The 26,145-nt window shown below is 44.8% G+C and overlaps 1 protein-coding gene across 3 annotated transcripts in view; it reads left to right on the top strand.

The window, feature by feature from the left end:
* Nucleotides 1-15,471: 15,471 nt before the first annotated feature.
* Nucleotides 15,472-26,145, top strand: part of LOC146863662 (long-chain-fatty-acid--CoA ligase ACSBG2-like) — a 524,673-nt gene continuing 513,999 nt past the window's right edge. For 2 of the 3 annotated variants that reach the window (XM_085627760.1, XM_085627757.1), the window contains exon 1: nucleotides 15,546-15,949. In XM_085627760.1, the coding sequence (XP_085483886.1) occupies nucleotides 15,940-15,949 (10 nt within the window). In that variant the 5' untranslated portion in view covers nucleotides 15,546-15,939. Of the gene's footprint in view, nucleotides 15,950-26,145 lie in introns of all 3 variants that reach the window. The other variant, XM_085627756.1, reaches the window with a different exon arrangement.

Below are 26,145 nucleotides of genomic sequence, written 5' to 3'. Positions count from 1 at the left end.
TTTGTGAATTTTTCAGAGTCCGATACTGTTACACGTTATGGGATTTGTGCGAGAGAGATGGCCAAAGAAAATAGAAGCTGGTAATGGCCCTCAATTTGTTTCAAGGCAAATGGAAGGTGTCTTGTGGGATAATGGTGTTAGTCACCATTGCACAGCTTTTTACCATCCAAGATAAAATGCCTTTGTGGAGAGGTTTAACCGGGTATTGTCTGAAAGTGTGCAGGTGTATTCAGTGATTTATATTGGAAGAAAAACAATTCTAAAGATTTTGTGGAATGATAGACCCACACGTCATACTTCTCCAGAAGTTACACCAGTTTGGGGTATATTCACAAGAACGTGTGCTAAACATCACCAAAAAATGTTAACGCAACTTTACACATTCGAGCCTATCGCGGGAAAATAACCCCGTGTCAACGTGGAATTCACAACACGGTGGTACCATGCGATAGTCTGCCCAAAACGCGGACAATGTCTGTGATACAAGCACCTCGTCGTAGATGAAAACACAAACCCCAACGCTAAAAAACCTGCGATGGGCCCAAGCACGATGAGGAAATCAGCGCTATGCAGCGCCAGGCCTGCAACACACCTGGCAGGTGGGAAAAATCACCATAAAAGTAGAAAAAACACCCAAACACAGACTGACCAACACCCAAGCACCATGGAGGCAGCCGGAGCAGACGCAGAGGACGAGCGCAACCCCACAAGCATCCCGGACAACCAACCCGGGACCTCGCGGACAGGGAAGGGCAAGGACAAGAAGAAGAGGAAGACGAAGTTCAGTCCGCGGGCGAACAGGATCATAGTCACGGAGGTGATGGAACACCATCAACAACTGTTCGTCACCTCCAACATGTCTTTAGGCACCAAAACTGGAATATAGCGGGACATCGTGGACAAGGTGAATGCTGTCGGAGAGCAAAAGAGAACAATGGACGAGGTCAAGAGGCGATGGAATGACATCAAGCGAAAGACCAAGGAGAAACTCGCAGCCAACCAGAAGGCAGTAATGCAAACTGGAGGTGGGGACCCAGTGCCACAGCTTGTGCTGGATGACATGGAGGAGCTGGTGTTGACAGTCATCAGTGTGGATACTGTGGCCGGAGTCAGGGGACCAGACACTGCTCGACAGGACACAACACAACCGCAACAGGGTGAGTGACCACCAGGTACTGGGGTGACGGGTGGAGATGGCCACGATCGCACACATACTCAAACAAGCAGAGCAGAGTGCACACCCTCAATGACTCTGGGTCATCGCCCAGATCTATAGACTGTCACAATGTACAATGCCATGCTTTCTGAATGTCAACATCTACCATGCGGCGACATACATGTAGACACTTTGCAATACATCATCTCCCCTTCACATTGCAGGGTCACCGTCAACACACGGGAGCAGTCCTAGCCACTCTTCACCGATGATGAGGAGGACAACCGCAGCATCGATGCACAAGCCCTCCTAGACATCATTGACATAATCCGCGACTCACCTCCAGGATCAGGGCTGCCTAGCTGCATCCAGGAGACCCCTCCCACCACCCAAATCACCCAGCAGGAGTCCCCCGCTGCCCTGGCAGTCTCCCAAGACCCCCAGGAACAACACACGGCCTTCCAATGCCATGTGCTGGAGGGCCAGATGGAGACGGCTGAGCAGGTGCGGGTGGGGTTCGACCTCATGGCTACCAAATTGGACGCCATCCATGGGTGTCTAGTCTCGCCCCATGGTCTCCAACTAGCCCTGACTGACATCACTGGAGTCATGACGGGGAGAGAAGAACACCTGTCCGCTCAGAGTGGCTCCAGTGATACCAGCCATGAGCTGGCACACATGCGGAGGCTCATGGAGGACATAGTGCGGATGGAGACGGAAAGGATGGCAGCCACCGCTGCACAGCAGCGAAATGTAGCTGGGATCTACCATGCCCTGCAGATCCTCATCATGGCAATGCTGCCACAAGGTGGGCGATGATGAATGCTGCTGCCCCCACACCATCCACATCTCCGCCCCCTGGTGTGCCATTGCCTCACAGTGCAGCAGACGTGTCCACTCCTGCACCTGATGTGTCAGTGGCACACAGTGCCTCAACCGGTACTGCAGAGCACACATGCGGGGACAAGGACGTGGATGGGTTTGTGATCAGGAGGCACTAGCATTCATTTACGCCACCTGGTCTGTTTCTGCTTTGTGCTGCACATGGCCCCATGACCTCCCACTGACCTCCGATACACTCCGATGCACTCACCTTGGACAGCGACATGGACTGCCATATCCTGTTTGATGACCAATGACACGGCGACCAGCTTGAGGACTGTACCCTTCCTCTCCCGCAGTACTTGTCATCCCCAGATGGTCTCCGGCTGGCCCTCCACGGGCCCATAATGTGGAATGTGCTTGGCATTGCCCTGTACCGCTCCAGCTGCAAAACTGCACTGGATGTGCAATAAACATCCAGTAACACACTGCTGTGTTATGTCTTTCTTCATTGATGTATGAATTTGTGGATGAATGGAGGGACAATGATTTCCCTTGTGTCAATGATGCTTATACTGTGGGATGCCAGTCAGAGGGTGCTACATTGCATATTGTGTTCCGGGTGCAGCGGACACTACAACAGGGACACACGCATCAGTAACTTCCATGTCCGGACATGGACTGAACCACGCCCAGAGCCCACAAGTCATTATTGCAACCCCTGGGCTGGTCCGGCGTACAGCAGGCCTGACCACTCCTCTTACACTCCAAGGGGGGCCCTCATTGCTACCCATCGCAGGTGTACTCGCTGGTGGTGTGCAGGTCACTGGTCTAGTCGGCAGCATATCACTGCCACTCCCTGAGGGCAGGTTTTCACACACACCACACCCATCCGGCACATGCATCACAGGCCATGTGACTCCGCCAACAGAAGAGGCCAATGACGTCACATTCCCCTCTGCCGGTGGTGACTGGATGACTGGATGACGGACGGACGCACCACGGTTCTCAATCATAAAGGGCCCATGAGTTGTTGCGCACAGGGTTAGTGGCACCCAAGGCCTTGCGGCCGTCACGGGACAGTGACTTTGGGTGCACTGAGGTGGGGGCACCTTAAGTGCTGAGCGGGTGTGCAGCCTGCAATGATGCCCCATCCCGGCGGTCCGGACAGCCCAGCTTTTGTGTGCCCTGCTGCACCGCAGTGTAGGCCAGAGCCAACGGGCAGCGTGGGCCTACCGCCACGTGATGTTGCTTCTGGGATCCCAGAGTTAGTGCCACCTATTGGGTTGGGCTGAGTGGGTGTGCAGCCTGCGATGAGGCCGGGTGCACTGGTATGCACTGGTATGTCCTCAGCCATGGAGTAATCAAGACCCAGCACCAAACGTGAGACCTGGTGGCCTGCAGGGCAGGTCTGCATGATGTTGAGGGTGCATTGTCCGCGGGCCCTGGGCTTGTGGCTTGCAGTGGCATGTGGTGGGACCTCCTGTCTGCACGCCGTGGCGGAAGGTGAGCATTGAGGCCTGGGTGTGCAGGGGCTGGCATGCACCGCTGGGCGGCGGGAGGAGCTGGGGTGCATCTGCCTGGGTGCGCACGGGCGGTCAGGCGATGATGTCTGGGGAAATTGTATGTACTTTGCCAATCATGTATCTGGACTCTGTTTCAGATGATGGATCTGTTTCAGATAGGTGACCTGGTGAACTGCACTTCATACCGGCACGTGGTTGGAGACACACCGGTGGCAGCAGGTGAGCAGTGTGGCCTGGGTGCGCAGGGGCAGCACTCTCTCTCTCCCTCTCTTCTTCTCTCTCTCTCCCCCCCCTCTCTTGTTCTCTCTCTCTCTCCCTCTCTTCTTATCTCTCTCTCTCTCCCCCCTCTTCTTATCTCGCTCTCCCCGGCTCTTCTTATCTCTCTATCCCCTCTCTTCTTATCTCTCTCTCCATCTCCCCCTCTCTTCTTATCTCTCGCTCTCTCCCCTCTCTTATCTCTCTCTTCCCTCTCTTCGTCTCTCTCTCTCCCCTCTCTTCTTCTCTCTATCTCTCTCCCCTCTCTTCTTCGCTCTCTTTGTCTCTCTCTCCTCTCTTCTTATCTCTCTCTCCCCTCTCTTCTTCTCTCTCCCCTTTGCTCTCTCTCTGTCCTTTGATGTGCGCAGGGTACACCTTCTCATCTGATTTTTGTCCTGCAGGCTGTGACCTACGGATTGTCCCAAGGGGAGCCACCATGTGTCTTCATTTCAGTTCAGTGTTCATGTTAATAAAGTTTAATTTGTTGCTTCGAAATGGAATGTGTGATGCTCATTTTTGTGACGACACATGCATGTCACCAGTTGTGATTGTGCGACATCCTGCGGATTATTTTGTACATGTTTATTTGTAGCTGATGTGGCGTGTCTTTGGTCGGGGGGTGCTGGCGGCAGGTGTTGTTGCCCTTTCGGCCCTTCGGGCTGCATGTTCAGTTGCCCGGGTACATCCGTTGTTCTTCAGGTGTGGCTGTGGGCCGGGCTCCCTTTTGTGGTGCAGGCTGCTGTCGGACTTGGCACCAGGTCAGAGCAGGTGTTATTTTCCTGCTGCTAATGCGCCTTATTGCCTGTTTTGTGTTCTTATCACAGATCTGGCTGATCGTTGAGAATGTTGTGGAGTGGTGTTGTAGCGGATTTTGGCATGGCAACGCCTACTCTGCATCTCATTAGCGATAGTTCCGGGGGTCATCTGTGGCGTAATTTTTTCGCCTGCTATCGCGGGTAAACTGGTGCTGTATGATGTTAACACATCTGTGATTGGGACGATAAGTTTATCGCTACTTTGGCTGCGATAAAGTTGTGTTTGAAATTTTCAATGGAATGTGAGGTTGGAATGGTGGTATGAAAGGTTGTGGAGAGGGAGGATTCTGAGAAGTGGCAGCTGCTTATGACTAGGACAGCTATGAGATGCTTTTTATAGTCTTAATAAAACTTTTATAGTCTCAATAAAAATAAGTGCTCAATAAAAATGTTGAGCACTTATTCCCCACCTCATATACACATGGATACAACGTAGGCCTAGCCTTCAAACATGGAGGATAATGGAGGAGGCCCTACTAGACTCTACTATCTGGATGGCCATTTCAGACAATCTGGGGAAGTATTTTAAAAACAATTGGGGTTTGGCATATTTTGTGGTCCCGGAGTGGGAGGTCATAAATGTGGTCTTGTAGGGTTTATGTTTTATTAAAATTCAGGGCTTTATTTGCAATCAGAGGCTGACATAAACATAGAGACATTACACCAAACCTCCTGTGGGCCTTGCTTTGTTGTTCAATCCTGCCAGTCTGGATCTGTGTGTCATTGAGTCAGTATACTTTATTTGAACACTGGCATATGTTCATTATTTTATATAACCCTTAGGGGAAAAACCTATACGGCTGTGGTTTTAGATATAGAAACAACCTTTCATGCCGTGGGTTGAGAGTACGTTTTTAGGGTGTTGGAGAGGTTAAAGGTTGTCTCTGGTTTTGTGACCTGGGTACGAATGCTACTACGGCACTCATGGTGCCGGTTAGGAACAGTAAAAGAGATATCAGGCATTAGGTTGTTTTAATGTGGTTAAAGACAGAGATGCAGTTATCAGCCATTCAAATCACCTTATGTATTGTAGTGTAGTTCCTATAAATCTATATTGAATCTGCGTGTTTAGACAACATAAACTAAGGGATTGGTGTCCAGACGGATTCCAGACACCCCCAAAGGGTATGTTAGCCTTTAGACCAGCTAGCTCACAGTGCCAGTAGAAGCCCCCTAACCTTATCAAGGTGCCAATAGTTGCTGGCAACTATCGAACATGACAACCCTTGATCCTTCAGGGATCGTAGAAATAGTACAGCACTTTTTGCTCATTCGCTCATGCTTACTTGGTCTCAGAAAAATACACAGAATAAACGATGGGGACGTGTTCAATACGGATTTATCAAGCCAGCGTTATTCTAGTATAAAATACGTGTGCTGCAACAACCAGCAAGAATGGCGAATGCGGTGACTTTTGTACAGAGTTATTATACAGAAGATGGTAATTCTGCAGACAGGTAATTAAGATATGATACTAAGAATCCTCCTGCATAATAAATTAGACTAGGTTTAGAAGAAAACCATACAACATTTATTCGGCACGTAACTAGGTAAAAGGTCAGCACCAGAACCGTTTTGTAGAGCAAGGTCGGACAAATGTAGGTAAAAGGTCGTGCAGCTACCTAGGCCTATATTTCGGTACATTGAGGCTCAAAATAGTATGAAGTCACAGTAAGGTATGAATATTTGCTTCTTAAGGTCCTAGATGACTAAGGAGAGGCAGCAGACCATGCGATACAGGTGGTGTCCGGTATGTGGATGACACACTCATTGATGTGAGAAACCCTGTACTCAACCTCACTTTTTTATCAACCTAATAGATACATTTTGGGAAGTATTAGGCCTGTAAACCTCTCCAAGTCACACATGGGTCCAGGCGACTCTGGCTGTTGAATTTTGGGCTTTGGTTGTTTACTACTTGACCTAGTGAACTCCCAATTCTGGGGGTACCAAAGCCCAACCCAGAAAACTTAATATATACACTATATACATACTTCAGCAGATCTAGAGTACACAACTTACAACAAAGTGTACATTTTACAGATTATTATGGCCTTTAGATGTAGTGTTTGTTGAAGAGAAAACAAAATATGGTAGCTGTGGATTAGTTACTTTATTTGAGCCAGTAGGGATTTTACTACAGTTCTTTGATTTTGATTCAAGTATTAACATTTCAGGAAATAGTCCATCATAACAGAACAGCTGACACATGTTTCACCCTATATGCTATGTGATTTGTCAAGACTCTACATTTAGTTACACAGATGGAAAATCAATATCAGATGCAAGGACTAAGTATTCTCACTAAGTGGGTACATGGGATACATTGGTACAACAACTGTACACTGGGGGTGAGTGTCTGAAAAGTGTCAGCGCTCTGTCCATCATCTCCTTGTGTTTGCTTTGTTCGCCCTAAGTTGGCAGGGTATGCCCTGACGTTGGCCCCTTGCTCACTTTGCCATTGGATTCAAGCTAGCCTGGCTGATAAGGGCTGTTAACCCCAAACCGGTCCCAGGATGCTTGTTTCCGGTCTAGGGCAGACGTGGCTTGGCAGTTCGGGCTGGACTGTTCCCATGAGGCAAAGGGTCAAGACTGATTTGCATATAGCTGTGTCTGAACTGGGGTGGCGAAATGAGCTAAAGAACGATGATGGATTCAACCCAGATCTGTGACTGGGGTGAGTGTCTGAAAAGTTTCAGCGCTCCGTCCATCATCTCCTTGTATTTGCTTTGTTCACCCTAAGTTGGCAGGGTATGCCCAGACGTGAGTCCCTTGCTCACTGTGCCCCTGGATTCAAGCTAGCCTGGCTGATGAGGGCTGTTAGCCCAAAGCCAGTCCCAGGATGCTTTTTTCCCGTCCAGGGAGGGCATGGCTTGTCAGTTCAGGCTGGACTGTTCCCATGAGGCACAGGGTCAAGACTGATTTGCATATAGCTGTGTCTGAACTGGGGTGGCGAAGTGAGCTAAAGAACGACGATGGGTTCAACCCAGATCTGTGACTGAGGGTGAGTCCGCTCTTGCTGTGGTGTTAAACAACATCCGTATGGAGGTGGATCAGGGCCATACTACCTATTGGACCTTACAGCAGCCTTTGACACGCTATCCCCGGTGACTCTGACAGCCTGCCTGAGGGAGTTCGGGGTTGAGGGATCGGCTCTGAGCCTTCTGGCTTCTTTTCTGGACCAGAGAGAACAGAGGGTCAAACTAGGTGAATTCCTATCTCCATCCCTGCCTGTGCAATGTGGGGTCCCTCAGGGGTCGGCTCTTAGCCCTACCCTTTTTAATATCTATGTGGCCCCACTTGCCAAATTAATAAGATCCTATGGGATGGAGGTGGTCTCCTACGCAGATGACACCCAGATCATGGTGTCCCTCTCCCACCCGGACGAATCCTCTGCACTCGGCTTTAGAAGCTGCATGGAGGCAGTTTCTAAATGGATGATCTGTAACTCCCTTAAGTTGAATGGAGAGAAAACGGAGGTTCTTGTTTTTGGTGGTGGGAGTGACCTTTGGTCTGATAAGTGGTGGCCCCCCTCCTTGGGTTTGTGTCCCTCTCCTACTCACTCAGCCCGTAACCTGGGGGTCCTGATCGATCCCTCACTCTCTATGAACCTACAAGTAAATAGAACAGTGTCGACCTGCTGGGGCATTATCAAAATTTTAAGAAAAATAAAATTCTATCTTGCTCCCTCTGCACGCAAACAAGTAGCTGTAGCCCTGGCGTCCTCACGTCTTGACTACTGTAATGCTCTATACTCGGGTATAGACAAGGGTCTGTTGCAGTGACTGCAGACTGTGCAGAATGCGGCTGCCAAATTTGTCACGGACGCCCCTAGGCTTGCCTCTGCCACTGCTGTTAGGAAGAGCTTACACTGGCTTCCTATCTCGGCCAGGGTCACCTTTAAGATCCTTAGTCTGTCTTATGGGACCATGCTAGGGCATGGAGCGAGAGGAATCAAGGATCTCCTAGTTCCCTATTCCCCCGCCAGATACCTTCGGTCCTCAGATAAAAATTTGTTATCGGTACCTCGTTTCAGGAGAACCAGATGGGGAGGAAGGGCTTTCTCCTATCTGGCGCCCAAGCTCTGGAATGCTCTCCCTATGGAAATTAGAGCTCAACCATCACTCCCCCTGTTCAGAAAAGCATTAAAGACCTGGCTTTTTGTTATGGCATATCCCTAAGCTGGCCTATGTGCCTTGATCATATTGGTAGGCGCCTTGATGCCTTCGGGCGTAGTTTGCGCGATACAAATTGCCTTTCATTCATTCAGTGTCTGAAAAGTTTCAGTGCTCCTACCATCATCTCCTTGTTTTTACAACAACTTTACACAACACTCTGTGGATAAATATGCTTTAGTGATAAAGAGTGTCTAGTCATGACGTACTGAGAAGAAAGAGATGAGTATGTGAGGAAGCGCACACCTAAGTAAACCTATTAGCAGACTATGCTTATTGGAAACAAGGGTGCTGCAGTGTAACGCTTGCTGTCCAATCAAGCGTGAATAATAAGACAAGAAGTTACACAACCAACGGGGTCATGGACACTGCGCACTGTTCCTGAAGGGTAACTACCCTTTTAAAATGTACATAAACATTCAAAATCTTATATAAAGAATTAAACCACGCTATTATAATTCAAACGTATCTGTTTAGTGCTGTTATCATATTCTTGCATATGAAACAATCACAAGAAAATGTACATAATATTTAAACAATTGTCAGTAATGGAATCATAACATGATATAACAACATAATTGTAAGGTCAAAACACAATTTTGCATTTTACAAGTGAAATTTCTTAGGATCATGCCCGATGCATTTCGGGACTAGCACGTCCTTTCTTCAGCGGCAACCTATAAAGTAAAAAGCTTACATTAATAAAATGGTATGTGTAGGTGGTTGACAGACACCAAGAGATCACCATGGTGTGTGGAAAAGTCAAGAGTGCCATGTAGTGGTAGTTCATGAGTTGAAATAGCATGAATGACCAATCCTCAATAATACAGCATGTGTAATGCCAAAGGGAAAAACCATTGTAAGTGTGAGCAAAAGTGGTAAGACCGAAATGCAAGACAGTGCCCAGGCTACTGATGTTCACGGTGATGGTGGAACAGTGATGGAAACGAAGAGTGGTAAAAGGAAAGTAAACACAAAAGATGAGCTAAAGGATGTGCGTTTGGCCGGATTCAATAAGGTTAACGTGAGATGGTGCCACTGTTTGTTTGAGGTGGGAAAAAACACGGAATCAAACGCTCACCGATCATAAGGATAAAGATGAGCAACCTTCGTTAGATGGAGGCTGTGAAAATAATAGTAAGCGATTGTAAAAAAAATCCAGAAACATAATCGAACTCTCACACGTCAACACGATTTGTCCTCACCGATAGAAAGAACGTTACCGGTCTGTTATGGCAACTGCTACCGGGTCTAAAACGTTCTGAAAAATGTTTATGTACATTTTAAAAGGGTAGTTACCCTTCAGGAACAGTGCGCAGTGTCCATGACCCCGTTGGTTGTGTAACTTCTTGAGAAGAAAGAGACAAATGGAACGCATCCTCAGAAATAAATCATGTAAAATGATTACTAACACAAGTCCAAAGCTGTCCCTCAGACAGACTGCCTGAGAGTGCAGGAATTCTCCTCAGATCTTTCTGTAATTCCTTTCATTCTAACCCACATACAGCTGACATCACTTCCGCTGCAATCCCAAATATGACTCAGGTAAACTATTCAACTTTACCATGAGGCGCTACTGGAATGTGAACTAAATATTCAACTGTAAGAAACATACTAATTAGGATATTTGTCATTTGTAAGCAGAGGCTAGAGCCTGTGCCCCAGGCAGGGGTGCAGGAACCATGGCATGGGGAAAGCACACACCCAGCTGACAGCATGGGATATGAGAAGTTGGTCAAGATTTCAAGGTTTTATTAAATATTTTGAGCTACAAAGAGATCAACAGTAATTTAATATATATGATTCAAAACAGTATCTTTTTTTAAAACATTACAAAATCTAAAATGTTTTGAAACACATCAATTCATTTACTGGACAGTATAACATCTGGGTTGCTGTTCTAGCTGACTTAATGCCTTATTTCATACAAAGATGTTTTAAAAAGATACATCGGGGGGGATAAAAAGCAGGACAAACAAATAAAATGTGATCTAACCCTTACATAAATTACACAACTTGTCATGACATGTTATTCACCACCAAGCATCTGTGACACTGTTTAAAGGGAGATAATTTTGCTAAGCAATAAGATACATTGACCGACACTAGACTCTAAGTTCCAGCCTAGATAAAGTTGTGTCGTCAAAACACATCAAGACGGTATTATTTCAACCAGCCTCTTTATTCCCTCTCAGAGCTGAATGTTATATTCCATAGAGCTATTTTTCATCAATGAGTTCAAATAACCTGTAAGTTTGGATTAGCTCATAATTTGGAGATCTGCCATATTTAAACAAAAGTGCTTAAGTGTGAACTAAAGATTTATCATCAATGTACAATCCCTCCTTATGGGGTCAAAGCATTCTTTTCCTATAAGCTTCCTGAGGGTCTTCTCCTGTGAAAGAAGACGTATCCCCATCATATTATGGCTTTTAATCCTTTTATAAAAGTGCTTACCAAACTCATTTTGATGTGTAATGCCTCCGTTGGTGCCATTGTATTTAGACTGCATATAGACCACAGGATCTTCGCCTCTGACTCTAGGAGAGTAGGATCTGCTTCACATGGGTACCCCCACTTATTGCTGGTGTTTCATTGTTTTTCGACCTTAGTCTGGCTGTGGCCCTCCTAATCAGGACCCCAGCCTAGCTGCTTCCTCTCTAAAATGGTTTCCATGTACATTAGATACATTTCTAATTGGATTCTGGAGTGCCTTATAAGCCCCTAGTATATGGTATACTATGTACCTAGGGCATAGGTAGCCCCGAGGCCTACCAGGGGCTGAAGCATGTATTATGCCACCCCTGAGAAGCACTCCAAAATGACACCACAGGTCTGCTACTGCAGCCTGGGTAAGGTGGTACCTGCACCCCTTACTGTGGTATAGGCTACCTATATCACTACCATTGCACACACATATGAAACCTATAAGTCACTCCTATGGCAGGCCTTAACAATCCTGAAGGCAGAGTGCTTGGTTTTTATGTGAGAGGGTGCCCCTGCATGAGCAGAGCCCCTCTGCAGTGTTCGGAGTACCTCCTCTGATGCTGTTTGTGGTGCTGCCTGACCATATACTCTTAAGTGCATTATAACCTCGCGGTAAATGCTAACTTTGGACTGGCTGCACGGAAACATGTTGTGTTTGGTGTCAAATGCTTTGGAATACTACCCCCTTGCCAGTCCTGGCGGCGGGGGTAGCATTCCACCCTTCTAGAGGGAGAGACATGTTCACACTGGTCTGCCCGGTAAAGACTTTCTAAAGCCCTGGCATCACAAAATGGATGCCTCGGCCACAGACACGGGTCTGGCCTCCTGCTGCTGACCACAACTCCAGCAGATTTCCTGTCCCAGGGAGGTGTAACCACCTCCCCAGGCAGGCAGATGTGTATTGGGGCTTGGCGGGAGCCTCTCTAGTGCTTTGAAGTCCTGCACTGGGGGCATACTTGGTGTCCCTGTGCATAGTTCAAACCGGTTGCAGGGTCTACCTGCCCCTGCTCTGGCGCGAAACTGGACAAAGGAAATGGGTGTAACCACCCCTCTTTCCAAACCCTCCCATAAGTGGGTCACTAGAGTATGTCCAACCCCCAAAATTAGTATAAGTATGGGAACCCAGTCCTTGCGACTTTAGATTACCCTGGACAAAACTCTGCAACATATATCCTGGACCTTTGACGTTCTACTTTGACTAGAAGACTGAAGAAGTCTCCCTTGGGGTTAAGGAGTGACTCCCCTGCTTGGCAGGCACCAAAGAAGCAACTGTCCGTTCTACATCGCTGAAGCTCCCACCAGACGCCGAAGTCTTTGCATCACCAGAGGTGGATTTCCAGACTTCCCCAAGGCTACCCTGAGTCCACAGAAAAGCTGAGGCCCGTGGCTATCATGGGTGACATGAAGCCATGATCCCTGGACACCGTGATCTTTTGCAGATCCATCATGTTCCTGGTCTTCCTCAAAGATGTGCTTTGGGCTCCGAGTAGCCCCAGCCTTGAGCACCTCCTGCACCGAAGATTGCTGGCCCCCACTCCACGATCCGTGGGCCAGTTTCCAGTGCGACCGCTCGAGGCTCCTACGTGATCGCTAGCCCGTTGGCTAGTAGGTCCCCACGAAGGCAACTCCTCTTCTGATTGGGCTTCCCTGGTTGATCCAGATGTGTCCCGACTTACCCTCGCTGGGTGAGTTCCCCAGACCTTGCTGGTCTGCACCAACGTCCTTTCTCTGATTCCAAGTGACTTGCCGTTACCAAGGCTTGTTGGGTCCAATCTGGTCGCCGACACCGCAGCACTCGACAGACTTTGTGGGACAGCTCGAATCCAGCTCCTGGTCATCATCGGCAACTCCTGGACCTCGTGGCTGAAGAGTCAAGACACCAGTCAACTCACCTGAAGCACCTGACATCTGTGGGCATTGGTCTATCGTGCCCTTGGTCACTGCTAAGTGACCCAGACTCTGTCCCCTCTGCTTTCAGGTTCCTTCCATCCTAGATCCGGCCTTGGATCTCTCCGGACACTTCTCCTCTTCACGGCAGCAACACTTCCTGAGCAGCTTCCATTGAAAACAGCGACTTGACTCAAAACCATTTGACACCTATGCACCCGGCTTCCCTGGGTGAGGTAACTTGAGTACTCCGGTGCTCCCGTGGGTGTTGGCCCTAGACACCTCTAAGTCGCATATATCCTCTAGGTGTCCTTAAACTCTAAATTTCCAACCGCGACATTCCCCATAGAAGTAAACGGCGATTCGCAGCTGTGTTCTCACACTGCACGCGTCCCCCGTGGGTCCCCTGTGTCACTACCTTGGGTGGTTCCTTGTGGTCCAAGCACTTCTACAGGCTCTAGGCCTTGTGTCTAGTTTAGTCGTGGTTCTTATACCACTTTATTGGTATATGGTTTGGTACGCCCCTAGGGCCCAAACATGTATTTGTGCTATTACTTTTGAATACTGACTTGTAACTTAAGTACTTCGAACTCCAGCCTCATAAAGAGACTAGAGGTGTGTGTTTTATCTTAAATACATATATTTTAAATATATACCTGGTGCGGTTGTCCTTTCATTTGATTACTCAAGAGATTATAGACTGGTAAAACAAGCTGCTTTACATTCCTTCAAGACTTAGCCTGAAGGCTGCTCTCCATTGCTACCACTAGGATAGCTTTCAATAAAGGTTGTCTTTAACCTATCACCATAAGGGGTTGTTTGGACTGATACAAGGTGCCCACTATAACTAGTGGACAGCATATATCAGGCCAACTTCTCACACTGACCTACACATACAGTGCCAGTGATGTGCTTTTATAATTTCTACAGCATATGACAATGTTGGGGTATTTTCATCTTATGTATAGTTAATGATTGGTTAAAGTGCCTTTTCCCCATTACACCTTAAAGTGCTTTAAGTGCATTTGCAGGAATCGATGCTTTATTCATCAAACGTGCTCTATGCTCTCTCTCTGCTGAAACAAATTTCCCTAAATAGGGTTATGATTCAACCATTTCCAAAGGTGCACTGCCCAAGTACCGAGTATATCTTGTTGCGGGATGACAATCTGGGGTGAGAAACTTTATGATCTTACTTTTATTTATGTTGATGTTCAAATATTAGGTCTCAGCATAAGTTGATAACAAGTTAAGTTGTTTCTGCAGTCCTTTTGGTGTCAGATCTAATAACACAAAATCATCCACATATAGTTGTGTCCCCACAGGCTGAGACCCTACCTTTCTGGCATCACCACCTACACGGCTCATCAACTCCAGCAAATCAGCAATATATAGGGAAGAGCTGGGGCGCCAGTAAGGACCCTTGTTTTAAACTATTCCTGGTTTTAATTTTTGTTGTAAGACCGTGATTACCACCAAGCATTGAATGACACCATGTGGAAGTGTACAGGGCTAGGATCAATTTTTGTACACCTTCTGGAATGCCCAAGCACCAAGGTTCCTCCAGAGGGTATGCCCGACCACGGGGTCAAAGGTGGTGGAAACCTCAATACAGGTCCTGTAGACAGACATACCCCACTCCACGATTAAATAAAACACACATTTGTTGTCTAAGGTGGAGGGGTCAGAACACACAGTGAGTGATTACATCACACCTTAGATATTACAGTTTGGTGTCAAACCCGCCTGTTCCCGGGGCTTGGTTTCTTTTCCTCTACACAGACCTTTAGCTGGTTTATTACACAATTTGCAAACAAATTTCCGGTGGCGTCTGGCAGAGTGATTTGCCTATAGGTGCTGGGGGCCCCCTAGCTGCTGCACCCGGGAGGCTTACACGCTGTGCATTCATGTATAGATAGGAATGGCAGACAGGAACATCTGCTTTTATCTGGCTTGTTTTTATCAGGAGCAGTGAAACCCTGGTGGGTAACCACGCGCTATAAAAGAACTGAATAATAATAATAATAATAACTTTTAATGCCTGATTGATATCTTTAGTCATTTTTCCATTATTGTCTTTTATGGTTTTACTCTGTACAAACCGATACCGATCTTGCTGGTGATGGCTCAGGGAAACTATTGAAGGTTTCCATAATTCCGCTAATGGGACGAGAACAAAATAATAATCTGTAGGAAACATTAGGATGTTTATGGATGGTGAGTAGAGGCTCGAGCCCGTGCCCGAGGCAGAGAAGTCTGAAACATCACTTGGAAAGCACACACCCAGATGACACCATAGGATGTGAGAAGTTGCTCAACACACCCTGGCTGCTGCACCTTCTCGGCTTGCACACTGTGCATTGATAGAGAGGAATGCGGCTGTGTTTGTGCTTATGGTGCAACTAAAAAGAAGACGTGAAGGGGCACAGGGAGTGTGTCCTCAGCTCTCACCTGTCCTCATCGCACCAGGGCTCAGAGGTGCCATCTGCCCTGGAGGATCAGGAGCCTTCTCTTGTGGGGAGCAGAGAGTGCTAACTCTACATCGAACAGCACCCTCCCTGGCGGACTTCAGGAAGAGACTCAAGCCCTGGCTGTTCGCCAGAGACGTCGCACTCACAGCGCCCAGATAGCCCTGGAGGTGCCAGTGCTGCGCTATACAAATGCTGATTGATTGATTGCCGTCTGAGCCTCACCATCCATTGGTCCCTCGCAAGTCTACAAGGGAGCGAGAAGGATCCGCGAGCAGCCGTTGTAGGAGGAGAGAAGGAGACGGAACCTCAGAGGACTCTGTGGCCGTGACCCGGGTCGCCGCAGTGATGGATCCTGGTAGGTCACCCGAGTATCGCGACTTAACCAGTGTCATTTGTTAAGGTGTAGTCTATACCCAGCGTGGAATGACAGAACTGGGCATTATGTTCTTGTTTAGACAGTAGAAGGTGGAAGGAAAGCTCTTGGAGCTCTGCTTGTCAATGTAAAGATGAGAAATTGGGAAATATGAGGGAGTTTGTGAATGAGATGCATGTATACGGGGTTCATAAAATAATGTATTTGGTGTATTATTCAAAACAAATTAACAAAAGATCATTTTTAAAATGCGAGGACTCAATGCAGCCTAACAGTTGCTTTTCTTCATCTTTGACGTGGTGTGAGAGAGGGAGGAAGAGGAGTTGGTGTAAACAAGCACTTAACAGGTTTAGAGAGACACGTGTCCGCCCTGTAAGCACATAGGAGCCAAAGAGAAGCAAGCACAGGCACTGGCAAGCCAACTCCTAGACCCTGAGCCCCACTAAACATGTGAACTGCCTGCAACCAAGATGTACAAATGTCCTCTTTAGAGCGCTCCACTGTTCCTTGGAAAGAACACTGCCTTTCTTTGAAGAATGGGCAGAGAAACAGGATAGAGGCAGAGTTTGAAGTGGGCGGGATCAGGGGAGCATGACGTGCCCAGACTTATTTGATTTATAAGAACTTGTTCCCCTACTTTTTGTAAAAAGACAATTGTCCCAGGATGCTTAATTCTGATGATTTCAATGGTTCAGCTGAAGTGGCATTCTGCGAGTCTCCTGTGCTGTGAAACTGAATCCGGACAGGCAGCTAAACAAGCCTTCCTGCCAGGGTGTCTGCTTGCCTGAAAGAAATGATAATGTGCGCTATGACTGAATCTGCAAATGTAAAGGATAATCTGCAAACATAAAGAATACTTTGGAACCGGTAGAGGCTTTAACTGACCGAATCACTCTGAACTTTGTAATGACAAGATTTATCCTGTGTGAGCGGCAGCGCTCTTTGCGCTGCTCACAGGAGACTTGTTTGGGAATTGGCAATCTTTAACTTGGCTTTCACTGAACAGTGGCATACAGATGGACCGCCAGATTCAATGAGGGTTTCCCATATGTCTGTGGTTGATTGTTATTGTGAACTATGCTACGTGTAAATCCACAGCCATTTATACAGCAATATGTGGTACATTGAAACTTGGATGATGTCATGAGTGATGTCATAGAACATGTCGTGAGTGATGTCATATGTAAAGGCATACGCAGTGCATGGTTGGGGTGAAAGTTATGCTTAGCGATGTTAACTATAACTGGTGAATTTCTGTTACTTTCAAAACTTTCATGTTCAGACCGACAAATTCACTTTCCTTTAACCTTTGGCTTTTTCAGTGAATTTTGAAGGTTTATTTAAAGAATAAAAACAGATCCTTCTATCACACCTAACTATTACATTATTTTAACCTTTGATTTTTTTCCAGTGAATTTCTACAATTTTTTTAAAGTAAAGTAATAATTAATAACCATACGTAAATGCAACCCCCGCTGTGCACGGCCTCTCATTTCACAACTCTCTCTCAGATGATGGGGGTGAGTAGTAGGGTGCAGAGAGGGACTGGCCCCTCCTTTCAGGCCTCTCTCTCAGATGATGTGTGTGCGTAGTAAGGTGTGGCAAGGTACAAGGCTCTCCTTTCAGATGATGGGTGTGCGTTGTAGGGTGTGCGGAGGCACTGGCCTTTCTGATGAGACCTCTCTCTGTAATGATGGGAGTGCCTAGTAGGGAGGGACTGTGCTCCCCTTTAAGACCTCTCTCTCAGACGATGCACGAGCGTAGTAGGGTGTGGGGAGGGACTAGCTTCTCCTTCCAGACCTCTCACTCAGATGTTAGGTGTGCATACTAGGGTGTGTGGATGAGCGTTAACTCTGCTCACAACTCTTTTCAAACCAATGACCACAAATAGTAGAGTCTGATAACACCATCTCCATTAAGATTCCTTCCTACAGTAAGAAGAATGCAGACCAGAGAGTATTCAGATGTCACCTACTCTCTTTATGATCCCGCAGGAGTCTCCCAAAATCGTAACTTTAAAAAAAAGAATTAACCTTCTAATCCTCACAGTACTTATCTCTTACACACTTCCTCTCATAAACAAGGACCACAATATGCATTCCTACTAAGTGCATTGAGAAATCATCTACTCCTTTTTACTATTCACGATCCTGCGAGAGTACCGTGATATCATAGAAATTAGTCAAAAATGATATACATTTATTTTCTTCACAGTAGTTATCTCTTATACTCCTCCTCTCTTAATCCAAGGAGACAGCATGCCCTTCTGCTGGCCTTGTATATAGCTTATTTACTTTATTTCCACAACACTTCGAATTTTTTACTGTAAACATTAATGTTTTATTTCTAACATTTCAACAGCCAAACCGTCTGAGCACTCACTCTCATGGGACTCTCAGGAGCCTCTCGTTTCCAAAAGGGTGTGAAGGCTCACGGGAAAAATGGGCCTCTCGAGCAATCACAGGGCTCCATTTTCAATTTCACTCTCTCGTGGTAATAGAGATCAGGGTGTGTATAATATTCCCACTACCACAGATAGAGTAATCTCACAGTTACACGCACATACATTCATCATACGCTAGGGCCCATTTCACTAACATACGCTCAAATACTCTACCAGCAATAAACCTGTGGAAAGAAAACTCCTAGTCACCCTGCATCTATATCGAGGTCAAAAAGACCTGGTTATTATGACTGTCCATAAACATAATCTATACAACCTATACGGCAATAATCAAAATATAATACACAATAATTGACAAGAAATAATATCCAACACCATGTTCAAATTATATTGCTTTATCTAAAATTAGTCAAAATGGAAATCAATCAGAATAAATCATTTTTCTCATAGTTACCTATTCTAGCTAAATGTCAGAACGGGTCAGGACAAGTCTCTCGGTAAAGTCTCTCAAGACGAAGTCCCTTCAGCATCAATCCTCAGCAAAGCAGATTCGGTACGCGGCAAAGGCAAATGGCAAGTGGCAAGTGGCCTCTCTAGGCTAACAATTCTTATAATGAATCGAACAAAGGAAAGATACATAGAAAAGTTGTAATGTCCGCTGGACCGCTGAGCAGAGCGAGAAGGAAAGGATGTAACATTGCTACATTTGAAAATCTCCGCTCAGGAAAAATCACAAAATAAAGACTACGGAACAGGAACCAAGAAACATAAATGTATGTTGTTAGTTCTACTTCTCCTCGGCAATGATACCATAGTTCAGAGTCTTTCTCTAAGGCTCCTTTGTTTCCCAAGGCTGCCAAGGACGTTCCATTTCACTTGGAGATTACCCAGGCTGCTGCTGTCCTCACGGAAATTTTAGCAAGGCAAGCAAGGACTGTGGTCAGCTGACTTCAGGACCATATTCAGCAGGGCTCTCTCCCATCACGGTTTTCTACTTTCAAATCGAGGCCAGGCTTACAAAATCGGCCATCTTTGTCTAGGCCACCATAGGCCACAATAGACCATCTTAATTAAAAGAAACAAAAACAACGTTACCACAGCATAGTGATTAAACAGTGTTAACCCCACTAATACCCTTATGTGTATGTATCTATCTAGCACTTGCAACATAGAAAAGCATTAATTCGGAAAGCGTTTTGTGCTAAAAAATAAACAGCACATAGCAACGTTTAAACATGAAAACACGCACGTTATTATTAAACAGCACATTTATGCGTACCCACGTGTAACTCTCTCTTATTAGGACAAACGGATTGATTAATATAAACACACTTGCACAAGACAAATAATTAATTATTAGTGATTAATAAATTAATATGACAAATAGACATACCAGAGCTTCAAAAACCAACGAATTTTCAAACAGAAAACTCTGCTCCAGCAATCCCCCCTTTGGTGATTTTATCACCAAATAAACCCAGAAAAAAAATTAGTGAAAATTTAGTCCCATTTTAGGAGAAATCGGAAATGTCTTTTTCCCCTTACACAACATTACACACCAGTCACTCTTTCATCATCCCTCTTTGTCTCTAAGTAAACACTCTCCCTCAATTCTTCCAATTCAATTTCTTGCGGTTCTCTTTTCAACCTCTTGTTTTTCTTCTCTTTATTCAATTTCTTCTTCCCTCCCCTGTTTTTACAACACACACACACTAATCTCAGTATCAATAAAGCAACAATTATACAAGTTAAAGGAAACAATATTCTACCTATAATAGTACTACCTATTTTTGCAATAAAATCCTTAACAGCTATCATTTTATTAGCTATTTTAGTCCATAAATTCTCAGCTTCAAGTGGTACTAATTCTTCATGCAAATCAGTAATATTTTTGATATAGACCTTCAGGTCTTTGCTTTCGTCTGGAATGTAAGTGCAACAATGTTGAACTTTCAGCATTCCACAGACTCCACCCTCCTTGGCCAATAGAATATCAAGGGCAAGTCGATTTTGCATAGACATGGCACGTACGGCACTTAATTCCGTATTCACCAAAAGAAGCCCTCCAGCGGTATTTGTCGATAAGCGATCAACCACTGTGGACAGTTTCCGAACTCCATAAGCATTCAAAGAAATTCCCACTGCTGGAATCAAAACTCCAAAAATATCACCCACTATTTCAGACCAAGTTTCTCTCTTAAAACGCATTAGTAAATTAATATGTTCCACATCTCTTATCTTATCTATATGAAAAATCTTTGGAAAAACCAGGCCCACATAACACGTGCCATACCAATGGTCAGGCAACTTGTAATAAGCCTTGTTCCCACAAACATAGCATACTCCTGGAAAAATTGTATCTTCTCCACCTCTGAAACCCCAACCTGTTGCAATGAAGTATGTATCATGGCACTCACTAGTCCCAACAAAATATGTATCATATTGGGATTTCCTTCTTGTAATGCAAAGTTTACCCTTCTGTGGTGCATCTAAAGCTAAAGTTGGACTAGCCCCATTCTTCAACTCTTTTCCCATCTCAATGTTCCAAATTGTCTCACTCACTTTATATTTTCCTGCTTTCTCCTGCATGTTCAATCTCCTTTCCTCTATCATATCCAGGAAAGCTTTCTCCTCTCCTTTCAGACTGCAAGTTAAATTATTCTTAAAAATGTAATCTAATGTTAATCCTTTTTCTTCAATAAAAATTTCACCAAAAGTGTTAGCTTCTTTAGCTGGATTCAGCTCCTTGTTCATTGGCAAATGCCCAAAAATACTATCTCTGTTAGACATCTTATAATCTACTTTCCCTAACAAATAAAAAACACTACTTAAAATACTACAAGAAATACCATATGTAGCTGGTAAATGATGATAAGTAACACCCTCTGAAACGGATGCAGGTAATTGCATACAAACGTAGCAATCCCTCACTTCCATTGTTTTCACATATTCATATAACAATTTTGAAAAAACATTACTAGAAAAGTTATTAATTGACCTATCTTTGTGTATGTAAGTATTACTAATTCTAATCGGAACTACTTTTTGCAAATTCTTCTCTACATTTGTCACATTCTCTGTATGCATCTCAAACTCAACTTTAAAAGTAACTAATAAAACTAAAACACCCCATAGAAGCATTAATAATCCAGTACAGCAGCAGCACATTCTACACCACCTTTTAAAGAAGGCACATCTATTTCGATTATCCTCTATGTTAGCCATTTTACTACTTTAATTTAGCCTCTACTACTCCACTACTGAAATTGGAACTCTTAAATTCTTCAACAATACTTTCCAAAAATGTTTCTTTCTTCAGTTTTTCCAAATGATCCTTTCGTTCACTTAATCCAAGTGAATCCTTCCTTTATTCAGTTTGGATACTTGTCATTCTTCACTTCAATTTCTTCAACATCAAATTGTATTAGATCTCCAACATCAAAATCCTCAGTACTTGACTCTTCTCCAATGTCAGTCAAGAGTACTTTCAGAATTTCACCAGTATCTTCCTCAACCACTTCTCTCAAGATCTCTTCCGGATTATCTCGAGTCACTGTTTCTTCTTTTCCTTCTTCAGACAGTGCCACATAAGACCATTCCGGTGATCTGTACTTTTGGTTGGGTCTTCTTACTCTTTTTATTTCTACTGGTTCTTTTGATTCCTTTGATTCTTCTCCTTCAGCTTTTGAACTTTGACTCGATACTTCATTCACTTGTTCAGCTTTTGATGTATTTGCTCTTATTATTCTGTATCTCAGCCTCTTAACTCTGTTGTTAGGCCAACGATCTCCTTTTATCACCTTTTTCGGCTTTATTTCTTTATTACTTCTTTCTCCAATCCAAGTTCTCTTTCTCAGAACTCGACCCTCTGTTTGTTCATTCTCATCATCCAATTCTGCTTCAAGTGCCTTCTGTTTTTGTTTTCTAGCAGTTTTCTTTTTTTCCACAGATTCTTTCACCACTGTTTGAGATTTCCCTACTTCTGTCCCTCCTCGAGTCTCCGACACGCAATCTTCTTGCTGTCTACTTGTCCCTTCACCTAGCTCATCAAGAATGTTCCCTACACCTCCTCGGGGGTCTTCCGCAATCTTTCCCTCTCTATCTTCTTCTGACCCTACTTCTTCAAGTATAATCTCAAGTGGTTCCTCAATCTCCTCCTCTTCTGGTTCAGGAGTAGTCTCTGTGAAATTTCTCTTTTCTTTTCTTTTTCCTTCACTGCTTTTTGAAACTTCAGGCTTTCTTACAGAATCTGATCTTTTCTCTGATACTCGCAGTGGTTCATTCGAAGCTTTTCCTACTTATTTCCCCACTGATTCTGTATCTTCATCATCACTGGAATCTGGCTCTTCAAAATACTCTTTACCAGTCCCTTCTTTTGGGTTTGGAACTCTCAGAGTATGACTTGCATGTACCCAGTGTTTCACTCCAGCACACTTTACTGCAGTTGTCGTAGTCAGAATAACTTGTCTCGGCCTTCCCCACCTTGGAACCAAGCAATTTCTTCTTCTGTGTACCTTAATCCTCACCCAGTCTCCTGGACTCAGATCATGGGCTTGCTTCTTCTCAAGTGTGGTAGCTTCTTCTCCAACCTGGTGAAACACAGAATGAACTGCGTCAGCCAGGCCTTTACAGTAATCCAAAATCATGTCATCAGTTATTGTCACCAACTTGTTGACAGGCACAAATGCATGGCGCATTGCACGTCCCATGATTATTTCGTGCGGACTCAAGCCAGTAGTTCTATCTGGAGTAGATCTAATAGTCATCAGCACTAGAGGTAAAACATCTGGCCATTTCATGCCAGTGGCTAAGCACATTTTTCCAATCCTGTTCTTGATTGTACCATTAATCTGCTCAACCACACCAGAAGCCTCTGGTCGGTATGCACAATGTAGATTCTGCTGTATTTTCAATGCTTCACAAATCAAACCCATGAGTTCATTTTGAAAGTGTCCACCTCTATCAGACTCAACTGTTCCTGGAAACCCGTACCTAGGAATCAACTCCCTTAACAGTAACTTTGCCACTGTTATTCCATCATTTCTTCTAGTCGGGTAAGCTTCCACCCACCTTGAAAACAAACAGACTACCACTAGAACATACCAAAGTCTGTTTACTTGGGGCATTTCAATGAAATCAATCTGCATTCTTGTAAAAGGACCTCCTTCTCTGCCTATTGTTCCCAGACTCACCACTGTCTTTTTCCCAGTGTTAAATTGCTGACAAACCAAACACCTTTGACAGATGCTTTCTGCAATTGTCCTGAACTTTGCATTGTACCAGGTTTGTTTAAATGACCTAACCATCGCATCCCTCCCCAAATGTCCCTGGCCATGATACATTCTTGCCATTGACGACATAATGGAGTTAGGCATTACTGGTCTGCCATCTCTGTAGACCCAAACATGGTCTGTTTCTCTTGGAGCACATCCTGCCTTAATCCAATCTTGTTTCTCTTCCTCTCCTGCCTCATCTTGCAACTGTTTCACTTCATCCCATGTTTCTAAGACATTAGTAAACATCACAGAGAGAAAAGACATTTCCCCCTCTCGGTCCCGATTAATGGACTGATTTGTTTTGGCGCAGTATTGCGCAACATCATTTGCGTAACGGTTTCCGACCGTGATAAAATCCTCTCCCTGTCCATGGGCAGCACATTTTACAACTGCTAACTCCTTAGGCAGCTGTATCGCCTCAAGCAATTTACCAATCATTTCAGCATTCTTTATCGGAGTTCCACTCGATGTCAAGAAACCTCTTTGTAGCCAAAGCTGGCCAAAATCATGCACAACTCCAAATCCATACTGACTATCAGTCATCACAGTTGTCCTCAAATCTTTCCCAATTTCGCAAGCTTTTGTCAATGCCATCAATTCAGCAACTTGCGCAGATTTCACTCCTTTCAATGGTGATGCTTCCATGACCTCTGAAACTTTGCACACCGCATATGCTGCACATAACACACCATCATCATTTCTCAGGCATGAACCATCCACAAACAACACATGATCACTCTCATGCAAGGGAAGATCCCTTATGTCTGGTCTCGGTTTTGTACAGTACTCAAGCACATCCAAACAATCATGATCATCTTCCATCTTTACACCCACGTTTTCAATATCCGGCAAGAGTGTCGCTGGATTCACATTCACACATCTTTCAAGAGTCACATTTGATGCTCCCAGAATGACTTTCTCATATTTAGTCAACCGACTATGTGACATGTACTGGGTTCTGCTTCTTGTCAAAAGAATTGCCACATTGTGAGGTACGAATACCCTTACAGGATATCCCATTATGATTCCCTCACTTTGTTCCAGACTTCTGCATGTTGCAGCCACAGATTTCAGACAACCTGGTAAACCCACAGCTACAGGGTCAAGTGTCGATGAGAAGTACGCAATAGGCCTTCTCAGTAATCCATGCTTCTGAATTAACACTGAAAGTGCACATCCATTTCTCTCACTGCAGTACAACTCAAACTCCTTTTCATAGTCAGGCATACCCAAAGCTGGAGCCTCACACATTTTACTTTTGAGCTCTTCAAATGCTGCCATTTGTTCTGCATCTAGATCCAATGGGTCTGTCATCTCACTTTTTGTCAGTTTAATCAGTGGCTTTGCTATCAAAGAAAAATTAATTATCCACTGACGACAATAACCCACCATACCCAGAAACATTCTCACTTCCCTCTGAGTTTTTGGGGCTTTCATTTCTCTGATTATTCTGATCCTGTCATCCGTCACTTTTCTCAGACCCTTTTCAATATTGTGTCCAAGATAATGCACCTCTTTCTTGCAAAATTGCAATTTAGCTGGAGATACCTTTAACCCTCCATCGGCCAGATGATTCAGTAAAGCTATGGTATCTACTTCACAAGCTTCACGTGTCTTTGATGCCACAAGTAGGTCATCAATATACTGCACTAGTACTGAGCTCTCAGGCATGATCAAACTCTCCAACGATTTCTTCAATAACTGATTGAATATCGAAGGACTCTCCGTATACCCCTGTGGGATACGACACCATGCTAAAATACGCTGGCCAAACCTAAATGCAAAAATCGGCTGGCTATCATGATGTAATGGAATTGAAAAGAACGCATGACACAAATCAATTACTGTATACCACTCGGCATCATGTGGAATTTGATACAGGATCACTGATGGATTTGGCACGATAGGACAACATGCCACCACAATTTGATTAACTTTTCTCAAATCCTGTACGATTCTAAATTTCCCATTAGGCTTTTTTAGTCCCATTATCGGTGAATTACACGGACTACTCAGTAGTTCTCTCAGGACTCCCTGCTGAATCATTTTCTCAATTATAGGAGTTATTCCTTCAATTATTTCTGTTGTCATTTTGTATTGAGGAATGTTAGGATATGTAATTCCCTCTTTTACTGCAATTTTCACTGGATCTACATTATTCATCAATCCCACATCCTCTCCAGTAAAATCCCAAACTGTCCTTTTTACTGTGTCTCTCAGCTCTCGAGGCAAATCCTCCGGATTAAACACAGCAAATGCACCAATTAACTCACTTTCTCTATTCTCTAGAGTCACTCGGTACAAAACATCCTCATCTGGTGTCTCAAAGGCTATTCCATCCGGTGTACAAAAAATTGTGCAGTTCATCTTGCACAACAAGTCCCTACCTAACAGGTTCACTGGACTCGTGTCACAGACAATGAATCTGTGCATGTCTGAAAATTTCCCTATCTGTACTCTTACTGGTTCAGTAACACGTGTTCTGATTTGCGTATTGG

Source organism: Triturus cristatus, chromosome 2_1 (genome assembly GCF_964204655.1).
Source record: "Triturus cristatus chromosome 2_1, aTriCri1.1, whole genome shotgun sequence".
NCBI lineage: Eukaryota > Metazoa > Chordata > Amphibia > Caudata > Salamandridae > Triturus > Triturus cristatus.
Note: the sequence above shows the minus strand (reverse complement) of the source record. Positions and strands in the feature narration are given on the sequence as shown.